Source organism: Panulirus ornatus, chromosome 10, assembly GCF_036320965.1.
Source record: "Panulirus ornatus isolate Po-2019 chromosome 10, ASM3632096v1, whole genome shotgun sequence".
NCBI classification, from domain to species: Eukaryota; Metazoa; Arthropoda; class Malacostraca; order Decapoda; family Palinuridae; genus Panulirus; species Panulirus ornatus.
Window position 1 is genome coordinate 48,359,792 of NC_092233.1, and position 19,073 is coordinate 48,378,864.

The following is a 19,073-nucleotide window of genomic DNA, read 5'->3' on the forward strand; positions in this document are numbered from 1 at the left end:
ATCTTCCTCGAAGGCTCAGATTGGGGTGTCTAAATGTGTGTGAATGTAACCAAAATGAGAGAAAAGGAGAGATAGGTATCATGTTTGAGGAAAGGAACCTTGATGTTTTGGATCTGAGTGAAATGAAGTTCAAGGGTAAAGGGGAAAAGTGGTTTGGGAATGTCTTGGGAGTAAAATCAGGGGTTAGTGAGAGGATAAGAGCAAGGGAAGGAGTACCACTACTCCTCAAACAGGAGTGGTGGGAGTATTTGATAGAGCGTAAGAAAGTAAACTCTTGTTTGATATGGGTAAAATTGAAAGTGGATGTAGAAAAATGGGTGATTATTGGTGCATATGCACCTCAGCATCAGAGGAAAGATCATGAGAGGCAAGTGTTTTGGGAGCAGCTGAGTGAGTGTGTTAGGAGTTTTGATGCACGAGACTGGGTTATAGTGATGGGTGATTTGAATGCAAAGGTGAGTAATGTGGCAGTTGAGGGAATAATTGGTGTACATGGGGTGTTCAGTGTTGTAAATGGTAATGGTGAAGAGCTTGTAGATTTATGTGCTGAAAAAAGGACTGGTGATTTAGAATACATGGTTTAAAAAGAGAGATGAGTGAGGAAACATTGACCAAGAGGATATATGTGTCGGAGGGGGAGGGAACGAGGAGAAGTGGGAGACCAAACTGGAGGTGGAAAGATGAAGTGAAAAAGATTTTGTGTGATCGGGGCCTGAACATGCAGGAGGGTGAAAAGAGGGCAAGGAATAGAGTGAATTGGATCGATGTGGTATACCGGGGATGACGTGCTGTCAGTGGATTAAAACAGGGCATGTGAAGCATCTGGGGCAAACCATGGAAAGCTGTGTAGGTATGTATATTTGCATGTGTGGACGTATGTATATACATGTGTATGGGGGTGGGTTGGGCCATTTCTTTCGTCTGTTTCCTTGCGCTACCTCGCAAACGCGGGAGACAGTGGGAAAAAAAAACAAAAAAAAAAAACATAAGTACACATATGTAAGTAGGAGAGATGGCCAGAGAGCATTATTGGATTAAGTGTTAATTGATAGGTGCGTGAAAGAGAGACTTCTGGATGTTAATGTGCTGAGAGGTGCAACTGGAGGGATATCTCATCATTATCTTGTGGAGGCGAAGGAGAAGATTAGAAGAGGTTTTCAGAAAAGAGAGAATGTTGGGGTGAAGAGAGTGGTGAGAGCAATTGAGCTTGGGAAGGAGACTTGTGTGAGGAAGTACCAGGAGAGACTAAGTACAGAATAGCAAAAGGTGAGAACAAAGGAGGTAAGGGCTGTGAGGGAGGAATGGGATGTATTTAGGGAAGCAGTGATGGCTTGTGCAAAAGATGCTTGTGGCATGAGAAGCGTGGGAGGTGGGCAGATTAGAAAGGGTAGTGAGTGGTGGGATGAAAATGTAAGATTATTAGGGAAAGAGAAGAGAGAGGCATTTGGACAATTTTTGCAGGGAAAGAATGCAAATGATTGGGAGATGTATAAATGAAAGAGGCAGGAGGTCAAGAGAAAGGTGCAAGAGGTGAAAAAGAGGGCAAATGACAGTTGGGGTGAGAGTGTATCATTAAATTTTAGGGAGAATAAAAACATGTTTTGGAAGGAGGTAAGTAAAGTGTGTAAGACAAGGGAACAAATGGGAACATCAGTGAAGGGGGCTAATGGGGAGGTGATAACAAGTAGTGGTGATGTGAGGAGATGGAGTGAGTATTTTCAAGGTTTGTTGAATATGTCAGATGACAGAGTTGCAGATATAGGGTGTTTTCATCGAGGTGGTGTGCAAAGTGAGAGGGTTAGGGAGAATGATTTGGTTAATAGAGAAGAGTAGTAAAAGCTTTGCGGATGATGAAAGCCGGCAAGGCAGCGGGTTTCGATGGTGCTGCAGTGGAATTTATTAAAAAAAGGGGGTGACTGTATTGTTAACTGGTTAGTAAGGTTATTTATTGTATGTATAACTCATGATGAGGTGCCTGAGGATTGGCGGAATGCTTGCATAGTGCCATTGTACAAAGGCAAAGGGGATAAGAGTGAGTGCTCAAATTACAGAGATATAAGTTTATTGAGTATTCCTGGGAAATTATATGGGAGGCTATTGATTGAGAGGGTGAAGGCATGTACAGAGCATCAGATTGGAGAAGTGCAGTGTGGTTTCAGAAGTGGTAGAGGATGTGTGAACCATGTGTTTGCTTTGAAGAATGTATGTGAGAAATACTTAGAAAAGCAAATGGATTTGTATGTAGCATTTATGGATCTGAAGAAGACACATGATCGAGTTGATAGAGATACTCTGTGGAAGGTATTAAGTATATATGGTGTGGGAGGCAAGTAGTTAGAGGCAGTGAACAGTTTTTATCGAGGATGTAAGGCATGTGTACATGTAGGAAGAGAGGAAAGTGACTGGTTCTCAGTGAATCTTATTTTGAGGCAAGGATATGTGATGTCTCGAAGCTTATTTAATTTGTTTATGGATAGGATTGTTAGGGAGGTGAATGCAAGAGTTTTGGAAAGAGGGGCAAGTATGAAGTCTGTTGTGGATGAGAGAGCTTGGGAAGTGAGTCAGTTGTTGTTTGCTGATGACACAGCGCTGGTGGATGATTTGGGAGAGAAACTGCAGAAGCTGGTGACTGAGTTTGGTAAAGTGTGTGAAAGAAGAAAGCTGAGAGTAAATGTGAATACAAGCAAGGTTATCAGGTACAGTAGGGTTGAGGGACAAGTAAATTGGGAGGTAAGTTTGAATGGAGAAAAACTGGAGCAAGTGAAGTGTTTTAGATATCCGGTAGTGGATTTGGCAACGGATGGAACCATGAAAGGAGAAGTAAATCATAGGGTGGGGGAGGGGGCGAAAGTTCTGGCAGCGTTGAAAAATGTATGGAAGTCAAGAATGTTATCTTGGAAAGCAAAAATGGGTATATTTGAAGGAATAGTGGGTCCAATAATGTTATATGGTTGCAAGGTATGGGCTATAAATAGAAATGTGCGGAGGAGGGTGGCTGTGCTGGAAATGAGATGTTTGAGGACAATATGTGGTGTGAGGTGGTTTGATCGAGTAAGTAATGAAAGGGTAAGAGAGATGTGTGGTAATAAAAAGATTGTGGTTGAGAGAGCAGAAGAGGGTGTTTTGAAATGGTTTGGTAACATGGAGAGAATGAGTGAGGAAAGATTGACCAAGAGGATATATGTAATAGAGGTGGAGGGAACGAGGAGAAGTGGGAGACCTAACTCGAGATGGAAAGATGGAGTGAAAAAGATTTTGAGTGATTGGGGCCCGACCATGCAGGAGGGTGAAAGGCGTGCAAGGAATAGAGTGAATTGGAACTATATGGTATACCGGGGTTGACGTGCTGTCAATGGATTGAACCAGGGCATGTGAAGCGTCTGGGGTAAACCATGGAAAGTTGTGTGGGGCCTGGATGTGGAAAGGGAGCTGTGGTTTCAGTGCATTATACTTGACAGCTAGAGACTGAGTGTGAACAAATGTGGCCTTTGTTGTCTCCCTAGCATTACCTCGTGCACATGCAGGGGGTGGGGGTTGTCATTTCATGTGTGGCGGCGTGGCGACGGGAATGAATAAGGGCAGACAGGATAAGTTATGTACATGTGTATATATGTATATGTCTGTGTGTGTATAAATATGTATACATTGAGATGTATAGGTATGTATATGTGCATGTGTGGACATGTATGTATATACATGTGTATGTGGGTGGGTTAGGCCATTCTTTCGTCTGTTTCCTTGCGCTACCTCGCTAATGCAAGAGACAGCAACAAAGTATAATAAAATAAATAAATACATAAATGACTCATGGTGTGGTGCCTGAGGATTGGTGGAATGCATGCACAGTGCCATTGTACAAAGGCAAAGGGGATAAAGGTGAGTGCTCAAATTACAGAGGTATAAGTTTGTTGAGTATTCCTGGGAAATTATATGGGAAGGAATTGATTGAGAGGGTGAAGGTATGTACAGAGCATCAGATTGGGGAAGAGCAGTGTGGTTTCAGAAGAGGTAGAGGATATGTGGATCAGGTGTTTGCTTTGAAGAATGTATATGAGAAATACTTAGAAAAAGCAAATGGTTTTGTTTGTAGTATTCATGGATCAGAAAAAGTCATATGATAGAGTTAATATAGATGCTCTGTGGAAGGTATTAAGAATATATATTGTGGGAGGAAAGTTGCTAGAAGCAGTGAAACAGTGAAAAGTTTTTATCAAGGATGTAAGGCAAGTGTGAGAGTGGGAAAGAGCAAAGTGATTGGTTCTCAGTGAACGTAGGTTTGCGGCAGGGGTGTGTGATGTCTCCATGGTTGTTAAATTTGTTTATGAATGGGGTTGTTAGGGAGGTGAATGCAAGAGTTTTGGTGAGAGGGGCAAGTATGCAGTCTGTTGTGGATGAGAGAGCTTGGGAAGTGAGTCAGTTTTTGTTCCCTGATGATACAGCGCTGGTGGCTGATTCGGGTGAGAAACTGCAGAAGCTGGTGACTGAGTTTGGTAAAGCGTGTGAAAGAGGAAAGAGGAAAGCTGATGATTCAGCGCTGGTGGCTAATTCAGGTGAGAAACTACAGAAGCTGGTGACTGAGTTTGGTAAAGTGTGTGAAAGAAGAAAGCTGAGAGTAAATGTGAATAAGAGCAAGGATATTAGGTACAGTAGGGTTGAGGGACAAGTCAATTGGAAGGTAAGTTTGAATGGAGAAAATATGGAGGAAGAGAAGTGTTTTACATATCTGGGAGTGGATTCGGCAGCGGATGGAACCATGGAAGCACAAGAATATCATAGGGTGGGGGAAGGGGCGAAAGTTCTAGGAGCATTGAGAAATGTGTGGAAGTCGAGAACGTTATCTTGGAAAGCAAAAATGGGTATATTTGAAGGAATAGTGGGTCCAACAATGCTATACAGTTGCGAGGCGTGGGCTATAGATAGAGTTGTTAAGAGGAGGGTGGATGTGTTGGAAATGAGATGTTTGAGGACATTATGTGGTGTGAGGTGGTTTGATCGAGTAAGTAATGAAAGAGTAAGAGAGATGTGTGGTAATAAGAAGTGTGGTTGAGAGAGCAGAAGAGGGTGTTTTGAAATGGTTTGGTCACATGGAGAGAATGAGTGAGGAAAGATTGACCAAGAGGATATATGTGTCATAGTTGGAGGGAATGAGGAGACACGGGAGACCAAATTGGAGGTGGAAAGATGGAGTGAAAAAGATTGTGAGTGATTGGGGCCTGAACATGCAGGAGGGTGAAAGGTGTGCAAGGAATAGAGTGAATTGAAACGATGTGGTATCCCGGGGTCTACGTGCTGTCAAAGAATTGAACCAGGTCATGTGAAGCATCTGGGGTAAACCATGGAAAGTTTTGTGGGGCCTGGATGTGGAAAGGAAGCTGTGTTTTTGGTGAATTATACATGACAGCTAGAGACTGAGTGTGAACGAATATGGCCTTTGTTGTCTTTTCCCAGCACTACCTTGTATGCACGCGGGGGGAGGGAGTTGTCATTTCATGTGTGACGGGGTGGCGACAGGAATGAGTGGAGGCAGCAAGTATGATTTGTGTGCATGTGTATATAAGTCTGTGTATGGACATATATGTATATGTTGAAATGTATAGGTATGTATATGTGCATGTGTGGATGTGTATGTATATACATGTGTCTGTGGGTGGGTCTCTCGCTGATGCGGGAGACGGTGACAAAGTATAGTAAATAAATATATATAAATTTCTTAATCTATCATTTCTATTATACTTAACTGCCATCTCCCACACCAGCAAGGGAGCGCAAGGAAACAGATGAAAGAATGGCTCAACTCACCTACATACACATGAATATACATAAATGCCCATACAAACTCATATATACATACATATACATTTCAACGTATACCTACACATACATACACAGGCATATACATATATACATATTCCTATGAGTCCACGGGGAAAATGAAACACGATATGTTCCCAAGTGCACTTTCGAGTAATAATCACATCATCAAGGGAGACACAAGAGAGAAATATAACAGTCAGTTGAATTACAACAAAGAGACGTAGCTAGGACGCCATTTGGTAAACATGCGATTGTCCAAGACAGACAACGAGCGTATCATAAACTTATCATGTGGACAAGAAGGTGAATTATTTGCAAATTTTATCAACAACAAAGTTATCCAATATGTATAGACCATTACTAATATTAAGATTATAATTCTTTGTGTATTTACTAACAGAGGATTCAATGATATTTCTCGTGGGACTAGAGTTAGAGTTAATAACTTAGATGGCATTACTCCAGTCAATACAATCATCATAGTTTTTTCGTGATTAAACAAGGCATTTGATTCTTGTCTCGTTCTTGTACAATATTTATGTTGCTCAAGTCTAACAGAAAGATCCTTACCAGTCTGAATAACATAGAGAATTTATCACAATTTTTACATGGCACTTTATAGATGCACCCAGAAGAATTTTCTGGTGAGTTCCTGATTAAGATATTCTTTATGGCATTATTGTTGCTTAAGGCAACATTTACATTAAAGGATTTAAGCAACATGGGAAATAAAGTAAAATTATTATTAAAAGGGAGAACTAAAAGATTCTTGGTGTCAATGGGAGGTTTGGGCTCAACTCTATAAAAAGATTTCTTTGCTAACTTAAGGGATTTATCAATGAAAGATCTAGGGTACTTTAGCTTAGATCCAATAGAATATATTGTCTCAAACCCATCATCAATATACTCTGGACTTAAAATATGTAATGCCCTAAGGAACATAGATTGAAATGATGATAATCTAACTCTTGTCATGCTGAGATGAGTAATAATGGAAACATGACCATTCATTGGTAGGTTTTCTATATATGCTAAACTGAAACTTGTTTCCTTGCCTGTGGATCATGCAATCTAAAAATAGTAGCATACCATTATTTTCATTTTCTACAGTAAATTTGATGGAAGGTACTAAATTGTTAAGGAGAGAAATATTTGTAATTTTTCATTTGTTGGCCAAACACAAAGAACATCATCTACATACCTGAACCAAATTGCATTAGAAGGTAAGATATCCTGTTAGTAATCTTGTTTCAAAAAATTCCATATAAAGTTTACTTCGTACAGGTGAAATAGGGTTACCCATTGCCATACCAAATTTTTGAGCATAATATGGAGATCATTATGCTCAAAAATTTGGTATGGCAATGGGTAACCCTCTTTCACCTGTACTAAGTGATCTTTATATGGAATTTTTTGAAACAAAATTACTAAACGATATCTTACCTTCTAATGCAATTTGGTTCAGGTATGTAGATGATGTTCTTTTGTGTTTGGCCAACAAATGAAAAATTACAAATATTTCTCCCCTTACTTAACAATTTAGTACCTTCCATCAAATTTACAGTAGAAATTGAAAATAATGGTATGCTACCATTTTTAGATTGCATGATGCACAGGCAAGGAAACATGTTTCAGTTTAGAACATACAGAAAACCTACCAATGTATGCTCATTTATCCATTATTACTCATCTCAACATGACAAGAGTTAGATTATCATCATTTCAATCTATGTTCCTTAGGGCACTATGTATTCACAGTCCAGAGTATATTTATGATGAGTTTGAGAAGATATATTCTATTGGGTCTAAGTTAAAGTACCCCAGATCTTTCATTGATAAATACCTTAAGTTAGCAAAGAAATCATTTTATAGGGTTGAGCTCAAACCTCCCATTGACACCAAGAATCTTTTAGTTCTCCCTTTTAATAATAATTTTACTTTATTTCCAATGTTGCTTAAATCCTTTAATGTAAATGTTGCCTTAAGCAACAATAATACTGTAAAGAATATCTTAATCAGGAACTCACCAGAAAATTCTCCTGGGTGGATCTATAAAGTGCCATGTGAAGATTGTGATACATTTTATGTTAGGCAGACTGGTAAGGATCTTTCTGTTATACACAATTCTATTAGTTCAACGAAAACAGACTTTGAAACAGGTAAATGAATATCATCCAAAACATCAAATAAATATTCTGAAAGGTCATCAACTGGAACTTTTGTAAAAAGTGAGGAAACATCAAAGCTAAGAGGTTGGAAATTAAACTAAAACTACTTTGTTCATAATATTAGAATTTGATATCTTACCCACAAAAGGGTTTAATAAAGAAACAAACTATTTTGACAATTCATATGTGATGGAACCTACTGAACTCACTATAGGTCTTACTCATCTCAACATGACAGAGTTAAATAATCTTACTCATCTCAACACGACATTTAAATGATCTTACTCACCTCAACATGACAGTTAGATTATCATCATTTCAATCTATGTTCTTTAGGGCATTACGTATTTGCAGTCCAGAGTATACTGATGATGAGTTTGAGAAGATATATTCTATTAGATCTAAGTTAAAGTACCCTAGATCTTTCATTGATAAATACCTTAAGTCAGAAAAGAAATCATTCTATAGAGTTGAGCCCAAACTTCCCAATGACACCAAGAATCTTTCAGTTCTCCCTTTTAATCATAATTTTACTTTACTTCTCATGTTGTTTTAATCCTTTAATGTAAATGCTGCCTTAAGCAACAACAATACTATAAAGAATATCTTAATCAGGAACTTACCAGAAAATTCTCCTGGGTGCATCTATAAAGTGTCATGTAGAAAATGTGATAAGTTTTATGTTGGGCAGACTGGTAAGGATCTTTCTGTTAGACTTAAGCAACATAAATATAGTATAAGAGCAATACAAGAACCAAACCTTGTTTAATCACGTTACAAAATATGATAATTGTATTAAATGGAGTAATGCCATCTTTGTTATTAACTCTATCTCCAGTACCACGAGAAATATCACTGAATCCTCTATCATTAAATACACAAATAATTATCATCTTAATATTGATGATGTTCTATACAAATTGTAACTTTATTGTTGATAAAATTTGTAAACAATTCACCTTCTTGTCCACATAATAAGTTTATGATACACTCGTTGCCTGTCTTGGACAATCACGTTTATCAAATGGTGTCCAAGCTACATCTCTTCGTTGTAATTCAACTGACTTATATTTCTCTCGTGTCTCCCCTGATGATGTGATTATTACACGAAAGTGCACTTGAGAACTTATCATGTTTCATTTTCCCTGTGGACTCATAGGAATATACTTGATCATGCGCAAAACTGTGGTCCTTTCCAGCATGGATTCCACACGGCTCTTCTATTACTTCTCTACAAGCTGTCCTGGACTTTCTCATTTTGTTATTGCTTTCTCCAAATCGTTAATCACGGCCCACCAACTGAAGTTACGATTTGGATTCCTTAGGAAATGCCTTGATGAACAAGTGATGCCAAGATCTGTCCTAACCCAGCGTTTGTTACAGCTCTCTGGTCGACCATTTGACGAATTCCAAAACATCATTTTAAAGAAATATATTGAATTAAAGATTGAAATGGAGGAGACTTTTCATATTAAAAGAGAGAAGAAATGTGCCTTTCAAATGGCTATACCGACATATTGGAAGAACTGGATGTTGGACTATTGCTATAACAGATTAAGAAATGAATGCAACAGCGACTGGACTAATAACACGAACCCTTCTTTTGTGATAAACCTGTCCAATAAACAACTATATAAGGATTCCTTGTGTGCTTTAGGCTATGATTAAGTTTTGTGTGCTCTAACAGGGAAGCCAACTGTGTTGATGTCACAAAGTCTTTTTGCAATTTAGAGAAATACAGTAATTTAACTAATGATGAAATTAATATCTGTAAGGGTTTAGTGTATGTCAGTTTGTCAAAACCAGTGGAACCTAATTGCCCTAAAAGATTTATAAGAACTATTAACACCTTAAAAAAGAACAATGATATATATATTACTAAAGCAGATAAGGCTAGCACTGTTGTGATTATGGACAAAAGTAATTAGTAATTATTCATCTAAAATGAATGATCTTTTAAATGATGACACAACATACTCTTCAACTCAGTAAGAATCCCCTAGAAGCAGTTAATTCCCATTTCAATAAAGAATTGTTGTCGTTGAAAGGTAATGGTTCTCTTATCAAAAGTTTGTCAAATTTGAACCCTTCATTGCCATATATGTATGGACTTATCAAAACACAAACAAAATTTTCCAGCAAGACCTATAGTGAGTTCAGTAGGTCCCATCACATATAAATTGTTGAAATGGTTAGTTTCTTCATAAAGCCCTTTAGTGGGTAAGATATCAAATTCTAATATCATGAACAATGTATATTTAGTTAACAAGCTTAACAATATCAATGTTAAATTTGATTTCAAACTTGTTAGCTTTGATGTTTCCTCACTTTTCACAAAAGTTCCAGTTGATGACCTTTTAGAATATTTATTTGATGTTTTGGATGATATTCATTTACCTGTTTCAAAGTCTGTTTTCATTGAACTGATAAAACTGTGTATAAAAGACTGTGTATTTCCATTCAATGGAGATCATTCTGCTCAAAAATTTGGTATGGCAATGGGTAACCCTCTTTCACCTGTATGAAGAAATCTTTATATGGAATTTATTGAAACAAAATTACTAAAGGATATCTTACCTTCTAATGCAATTTGGTTTAGGTATGTAGATAATGTTCTTTGTGTTTGGCCAACAAATGAAAATTTATAAAAATTCTCCCCTTACTTAACAATTTAGTACCTTCCATCAAATTTACAGTAGAAAATGAAAATAATGGTATGCTACCATTTTTAGATTGCATGATCCATGGCAAGGAAACAAGTTTAAGTTTAGCATATACAGAAAACCTATCAAAGTATGCTCATATATCCATTATTACTCATTTCAACAAAACAGAGTTAAATTATCATCATTTCAATCTATGTTCCTTAAGGCAGTCCAGAGCATATTGATGATGAGTTTGAAAGATATATTCTATTGGATCTAAGTTAAAGTACCCTAGATCTTCCATTGTTAAATCCTTTAAGTTAGCAAAGAAATCATTTTATAGAGTTGAACCCAAACTTCCCACTGACACCAAGAATCTTTTAGTTCTCCCTTTTAATAATAATTTTACTTAACTTCCCATGCTGCTTAAATCCTTTAATGTAAATGTTGCCTTAAGCAACAATAATACAATAAAGAATATCTTAATCAGGAACTCACCAGAAAATTCTCCTGGGTGCATCTATAAAGTGCCATGTGGAAATTGTGATAAGTTTTATGTTGGGTAGACTGGTAAGGATCTTTCTGTTAGACTTAAGCAACATAAATATAGTATACGAACGGGACAAGAATCAAATGCATTGTTTAACCACGTTAAAAAAATATGATCATTGTATTGACTGGAGTAATGCTATCTTAGTTATTAACTCTTAACTCCAGTACCATCAGAAATATCACTGAATCCTGTTATTAAACACACACAAAGAATTATAATCTTAATATTAGTGATGGTCTATACAAATTGGATAACTTTATTGTTGATAAAATTTGTAAACAATTCACCTTCTTGTCCACATAATAAGTTCATGATACGCTCTCTGTCTATCTTGGACAATCGCATGTTTACCAAATGGTGTCCTAGCTATGTCTCTTTGTTGTAATTCAACTGACTATTATATTTCTCTCTTGTGTCTCCCCTGATGATGTGATTATTACACGAAAGTGCACTTGGGAACGTATCGTGTTTCATTTTCCCCATGGACTCATAGGAATATACTTGATCATGCACAAAATTGTGATCCTTTCCAATATATACACATATACATATTCATACTTGCTGCCTTCATCCATTCCCATCGCCACCCCACCACACATGAAATAGCATCCCCCACTCTCAAGTGAGGTAGTGCCAGGAAAATACAAAAAAGGCCACTTTCATTCACGCTCAGTCTCTGGCTGTCATGTGTAATGCACCAAAACCACAGCTTCCTTTCCACATCCAGGCCCCACAGACCTTTCCATGGTTTATGGCTACCCCAGATGCTTCACATGCCATTTCAATCCATTGACAGAATGTCGATCCGGTATACCACATCATTCCTATTCACTCTATTCTTTGCACGCCTTTCACCTTCCTGTATGTTCATGCCCCAAATGCTCAAAATCTTTTTCACTCCATCCTTCCACTCCAATCTGGTCTCCCGCTTCTCCTTTCCCCTATCCTCTTTGTCAATCTTTCCACACTCATTCTTTTCATGTATCCAAACCACTTCAGCACACCCTGTTCTGCTCTCTCAAGCACACACTCTTTATTACCACACATCTCTCTTACCCTTTCATTACTTACTCAATCAAACCATCTCACACCACATATTGTCCTCACACATTTCATTTCCAACACATCCACCCTCCTCCGCACAACCCTATCTATAGCCCACGCCTCACAACCATATAACATTATTGGAACCACTATTCCTTTAAACATATCCATTTTTGCTCTTCACGATAATGTTCTTGCCTTCCACATTTCTTCAATGATTCCAAAGTTCCATCCACTGCCAAGTCCACTCCTAGATATCTAAAACACTTCACTTTCTCCAGTTTTGCTCCATTCAAGCCCACTTGGGATAGGGGAGAAAGAATACTTCCCAAGTATTCCCCTCATGTCATAGTAGGCAACTAAAGGGAGTGACAGCAGGGGGATGGAGTCCCTCCCCACCTTGTATATAAATTTCAGAAAAGAGAGAATGTAGGGGAGAAGACAGTGGTGAGAATAAGTGAGCTTGAAAAGACTTGTGTGAGGAAGTACCAGGAGAGATTGAGTGCAGAATGGCAAAAGGAGAGAGCAAATGAGTTTAGGGAAGTGGGTGAGGAATGGGATCTATTTAGGGAAGCAGTGATGGCTTGTGCAAAAGATGCATGAAGCATGAGAAAGGTGGGAGGTGGGCAGATTAGAGAGGATGGTGAGTGATGGGATGAAGTAGTAAGGCTGTTAGTGAGAGAGAAAACAGAAGTGTTGAGACAATACTTGCAGGGAAATAGTGCAGATGACTGAAAGATGTAAATAAGAAAGTGGCAGGAGGTCAAGAGAAAGGTGCAAGGGTTGAAAAAGAGGGCAAATGAGAGTTGGGGTAAGAGACTATCATTAAATTTTAGAAAGAATAAAAAAATGTTCTGGAAAGATGTAAATAACGTGCATATGATGATAACTAATAGGAACACTGGTCAAGGGAGCACGTGGGGAAGTAATAACAGGCAGTGAGGAAGTGAGGAGATGGAGTGAGTATTTGGAGGGTTTGTTGAATGTGTTTGATGACAGAGTGCCAGATATAGGGTGTTTTGGTTGGGGTGGTAAGCAAAGTGAGAGAGTCAGGGAGAATGGTTTGGTAAAGAAAGGAAGCAGTAAAAGCTTTGCAGATGATGAAAGCCGGCAAGGCAGCAGGTTTGGATGGCACTGATTGGTCAGTAAGGATATTCAATGTATGTATGGATCATGGTGAAGTGCCTGAGGATTAGCAGAATGCTTGCATAGTGCCATTGTACAAAGACAAAGGGGATAAAGGCGAGTGTTCAAACTAAAGAGGCATAAGTTTGTTGAGTATTCCTAGGAAATTAGATGGGAGGGTATTGACTGAAAGGGTGAAGGCATGTACAGAGCATCAGGTTGGGGGAGAGCAGTGTTGTTTCAGAAGTGGTAGAGGATGTGTGGGTCAATTGTTTGCTTTGAAGAATGTAAGTGAGAAATACTTAGAAAAACAAATGGATTTCTATGCAGCATTTATGGATCTGGAGAGGGCATATGATAGGGTTGATAGAGATGCTTTGTCAAAGGTTTTAAGAGTATATGGTGTGGGAGGTAAGTTGCCAGAAGCAGTGAAAACATTTTTATCAAGGATGTAAGGCATGTGTACAAGCAGGAGAGTGACTGGATCCCAGTGAATGTTGGTTTGCAGCAGGGGTGTGTGATGTCCCCATGGTCGTTTAACATGTTCATGGACGGGGTGGTCAGGGAGATTTTTGGAGATAAGGGCGGGTATGCAGTCTGTTGTGGATGAAAGGGCCTGGGAAGTGAGTCAGTTGCTGTTCACTGATGATACAGTTTTGGTGGCTGATTCGGAGGAGAAACTGCAGAGGGTGGTGACTGAGTTTGGAAATGGAGTGAAAGGAGAAAGTTGACAGCAAATGAGAATGAGAGCAAGGTTATTAGGTTCAGTAGGGTTGAGGGACAAGTTAATTGGGATGTAAGTTCGAATGGAGAAAAATTGGAGGAAGTGAAGTGTTTTAAATATCTGGGAGTGGACTTAGCAGCGGTTGGAACCATGGAAGCAGGAGTGAGTCAGGGTGGAGGAGGGAGCAAAGGTCTGGGAGTGATGAAGAATGTGTGGAAGGAGAGAATGTTATCTCGGAGAGCAAAAATGGGTATACATGAAGGTATAGTAGTTCCAACAATATCATGGTTGCGAGGCATGGGCTACAGATAGGATTGTATGGAGGAAGGTGGATGTGTTGGAAATTAAATGTTTGAAGACAATATGTTGTGTGAGGTGGTTTGATTAAGTAATGAAAGGGTAAGAGAGATGAGTGGTAATAAAAAGAGTGTGGTTGAGAGGGTAGAAGATAATATGTTGAAATGGTTTGGGCATATGGAGAGAATGAGTGAGGAAAGATTGACAAAGAGTATATATGTGTCAAAGGTAGTGCCAGGAAACAGACGAAGAATGGCCCATCCACTAATATGTGTATATATATATATATAAACTGATGCGCTACCTCGCAAACGCGGGAGACAGCGACAAAGTATAAAAAAAAAAAAAAAAAAAAAAAAATATATATATAAACGCCCATACACGCACATATGCATACATATACATATCAACATATGCAAAGATATACATACACATACATGTACACACATATACATATTCATACTGTTGACTAACTCCTAAAGGTGGATAAACAGCTGGGTTGACATTGGAATGACTGTCACAACCAGGACTCAAACCTATGCACTTGACCCTCTGTGGCCTATGAATACATCATGGTCAGGAATGATAACCATTACACCATGAAAGTCCATGTACAACAGGGAAGACCACAGGTGCCTTTCATAAAAGCTTACAGCAGTAAACAGAAACTCATAAAAAGCTAATAGGAACACACCCTGAATTCAAAATCATACAAAGTCTGATTTGCATGGAATATTTACGAACACATCCAATCTAAGAAAAAATGGGTCCAATCAATCAAAATTACTAGATGGTGCATTTAAATATAAAAACTTGCCTTGCTCTGCCCAATGAATTTTGCTCGTCCTTTAGGTTTCTTTCGTATTTTGTACTCATCACGCTCTATGATCTTGGACACAGTCTGTACATTTGTGGATGGGTTATTCTGATCGTACACAACTGGTAAGTCTGCTGTTAAGAAAGAAAAAATAAGAAAGTTATAAAAATCATATATGTTTCACATGAAATTATATAAAGGTAAATCCACTCTCTTGTGGTTTTAATTGCATACCATTAAGTTTTACTCACATCACCAATTTTCCCTTCATAAGGTTATATGGCTCCTAGTAGTCAAAATCAATTAAAGTGGATTCAGTGCAAAAATTAAGCTAGTGAGTTTATACCTTAATGTTAGCCGAGATGGAACAGGCCGCTGAGGCCCTAATTAAAGTCATTCCATTAACAATATATAAATACATACTTATTATTCATTATACTTGATCGATGCTTCCAGCATCAGCAAGGTAGTGCCAGGATACAGACAAAGAATGGCCCAGCCACTCATATACACATATATATACATAAACATCCATACATGCACATATACATGTCAATATATACACATATACATACATATATATATATATATATATATATATATATATATATATATATATATATATATATATATATATATATATATTATCCCTGGGGATAGGGGATTAAGAATACTTCCCACGTATTCCCTGCGTGTCGTAGAAGGCGACTAAAAGGGGGAGGGAGCGGGTGTCTGGAAATCCTCCCCTCTCGTTTTTTTTTTTTTTTTTTTTTTTTCAAAAGAGGGAACGGAGAATTGGGCCAGGTGAGGGTATTCCCTCAAAGGCCCAGTCCTCTGTTCTTAACGCTACCTCGCTAATGCGGGAAATGGCGAATAGTTTGAAAGAAAGAAAGAATATATATATATATATATATATATATATATATATATATATATACAAAGACATATAAATATATACACATGTACTTGCTTGCCTTCATCCATCCCTAGCAAAGTCCCGCCCCACAGGAAACAGCATCGAAGTTGCACCAAGTAAACAGACAAAAAAGGCCACATTTGTTCACACTCAGTCCCTAACTGTCATGTGTAATGCACCGAAACCACAGCCCCCTATCCATGTCCAGGCCCCACAGACCTTTCCATGGTTTACCCCAGATGTTTCACATGCCCTAGTTCAGCCCACTGACAGCATGTCCACCCTGGTATACCACACAGTTCCAATTCACTCTATTCCTTGCACGGCTCTCACCCTCCTGTATGTTCAGGTCCCAACTGCTCAAAATCTTTTTCACTCCATCCTTCCACCTCCAATTTTGGTCACCTGCTTCTTGTTCTCTCCACCTCTGACATATACATCCTATTTGTCAATCTTTCCCAACTCATTCTCTCAATATGTCCAAATAATTTTAACACCCTCTTCTGCTCTCTCTACCACACTTTTTCTATTTCCACACGTCTCTCTTATCCTTTCATTACTTAATCAAACAACCTCACACCACATACTGTCCTTAAACATTTCATTTCCAACACATCCACCCTCCTCTGTACAACCCAATCTATAGCCCATGCCTCTCAACCATATGATATTGTTGGAACTACTATTCCTTCAAACATACCCATTTTTGCCCTCTGAGATAACATTCTCTCCTTTTCACACATTAATCATCACTCCCAAAACCTTTGCCCCCTCCCTAACCCTGTAACTCATTTCTGTTTTCATGTGTTACATTCGCTGCTAAGGCCATTCCCAAATATCTAAAACACTTCACTTCCTTTAATTTTTCTCCATTCAAACTTACATCCCAATTAACTTATCCCTCAACCCTACCGAACCTAATAACCTTGCTCTCATTCCGATTTACTCTCAACTTTCTCCTTTTACACACTTTTCCAAACTCAGTAACCAACTTCTGCAGTTTCTCATGCCAATCATCCTCCATAGATGCATCATAGACAAACAACAACTGACTCACTTCCCAGGCCCTCTCATCCCCAACAGACTGCATACTCACACCTCTCTAAAAAAAACTCTTGCATTTACCTCATTAACTATCCAATCAATAAACAATTTAAACAACCATGGGGACATCATACACCCCTGCCACTGACCGACCTTCACTGGGAACCAAACACTCACCTCTCTTCCTACTCGTACACATACCTTACATCTTTGGTAAAAACTTTTCACTGCTTCTAGCAGCTCATCTCTCACACCATATACTATTAAGACCTTCCACAAAGCATCTCTATCAACCCTCCCATATCCCTTCTCCAGGTCTATAAATGCTATGTACAAATCCATCTGTTTTTCTCAGTATTTCTTACACACATTCTTCAAAATAAACACCTGATCCACACATCCTCTACCACTTCTGAAACCACACTGATCCTACCCTGAAGCTCTGTACATGCCTTCACCCTCTCAATGTTAACTTTCCCAGACAATTTTCCAGGAATACTCAACAAACTTAGGCCTATGCAGTTTTAGCATTCATATTTATCCCCTTTGCCTTTCTACAATGGCACTATGCATGCATTCTGCCAATCCTCAGGCACTTCACCATGATCCATACATACACTGAATATCCTCATCAACTTCACAGTCACCCCCTTTTTTAATAAATTCTGCTGCAATACCATCCAAACCTGCCACCTTGCTGGATTTCATCTTCCGCAAAACTTTCACTACCTCTTCTCTCTTAACCAAATCATTCTTCCTGACCCTATCATTTTGCACACCACCCTTACCAAAACACCCTACATCTGCCACTCTATCATCTAACACACTCAACAAATCTTCAAAATACTCACTCCATCTCCTTCTTACTTCATCACTAACTGTTATTACTTTCCCCCATGCCCCCTTCATTGATGTTCCCATTTGTTCTCTCATCTTTCACATGTTATTTACCTCCTAAGAATTTTTTTTATTCTTTCTAAAGTTTAATGATACTCTCTCACCCCAACTCTCATTTGCCCTCTTCTTCAACCCATGCACCTTCCTCTTGACCTCCTCTGCTTTCTTTTATACTTCTCCCAGTCATTTGCATTCTTTTACTGTAGGTGCTGTCCAAACACCTCTCTTTTTTTCTTTCACTAACAACTTCACTTCTTCATCCCACCACTCCCTACCCTTTCTAATCTGCCTACCTTTCTCATGTAAAATGCATCTATTGCACATGCCATCACTGCTTCCCTAAATACATCCAATTCCACACCCACTCCCCACATGTCATTTACTCTCACCTTTTGCCATTCTACACTCAATCTCTAATCATACTTTCTCATAAAAGTCTCCTTTCCAAGTTCACTTACTCTCACCACTCCCTTCTCCCCAACATTCTTTTTTGAAACCCTCTACAAATCTTCACCTTCACCTCCAAAAGATAGTGATCAGACATCCCTCTAGCTGTCCCTCTCAGCACATTTACATCCAAAAGTCTCTCTTTTACCCACCTAATGATTAATGCACACTCCAATAATGCCCTTTGACCATCTCTCCTACTCACATATATATACTTATGTAAATCTCTATTTCTAAACCAGGTATTCCTAGTTACCAGTCTTTCTAAGGCACACAAATCCACAAGCTCTTCACCATTTCCATTCACAACAATGAATACCCTATGCACACCAATTATATCCTCAACTGCCACATTACTCACCTTTGCATTTAAATCATCCATCACTAATACCCAGTCTCATGCACCAAAGCTGCTGACACACTCACTCAGCTGTTCCCAAAACACTTGCCTCTCATGATCTTTCTACTCATGAGTAGGTGCATAAGCACCAATAATCATCCATCTCTCTCCATCCATTTTCAGTTTTACCCATATCAATCTAGAATTTACTTTCCTACACATACACACACACACACATATAT

The 19,073-nt window shown here is 38.6% G+C and overlaps 1 protein-coding gene across 7 annotated transcripts in view; it reads right to left on the reverse strand.

The window, feature by feature from the left end:
* The window catches only part of LOC139750936 (uncharacterized), a 244,969-nt gene that overhangs the window by 54,611 nt on the left and 171,285 nt on the right, over positions 1-19,073 (reverse strand). For 5 of the 7 annotated variants that reach the window (XM_071665854.1, XM_071665848.1, XM_071665853.1 and 2 more), the window contains one exon: positions 15,184-15,321. In XM_071665854.1, coding sequence (XP_071521955.1) covers positions 15,184-15,321 — 138 coding nt within the window. The remainder of the gene's footprint in view (positions 1-15,183; positions 15,322-19,073) is intronic. The other 2 variants (XM_071665850.1, XM_071665849.1) reach the window with 2 other exon arrangements.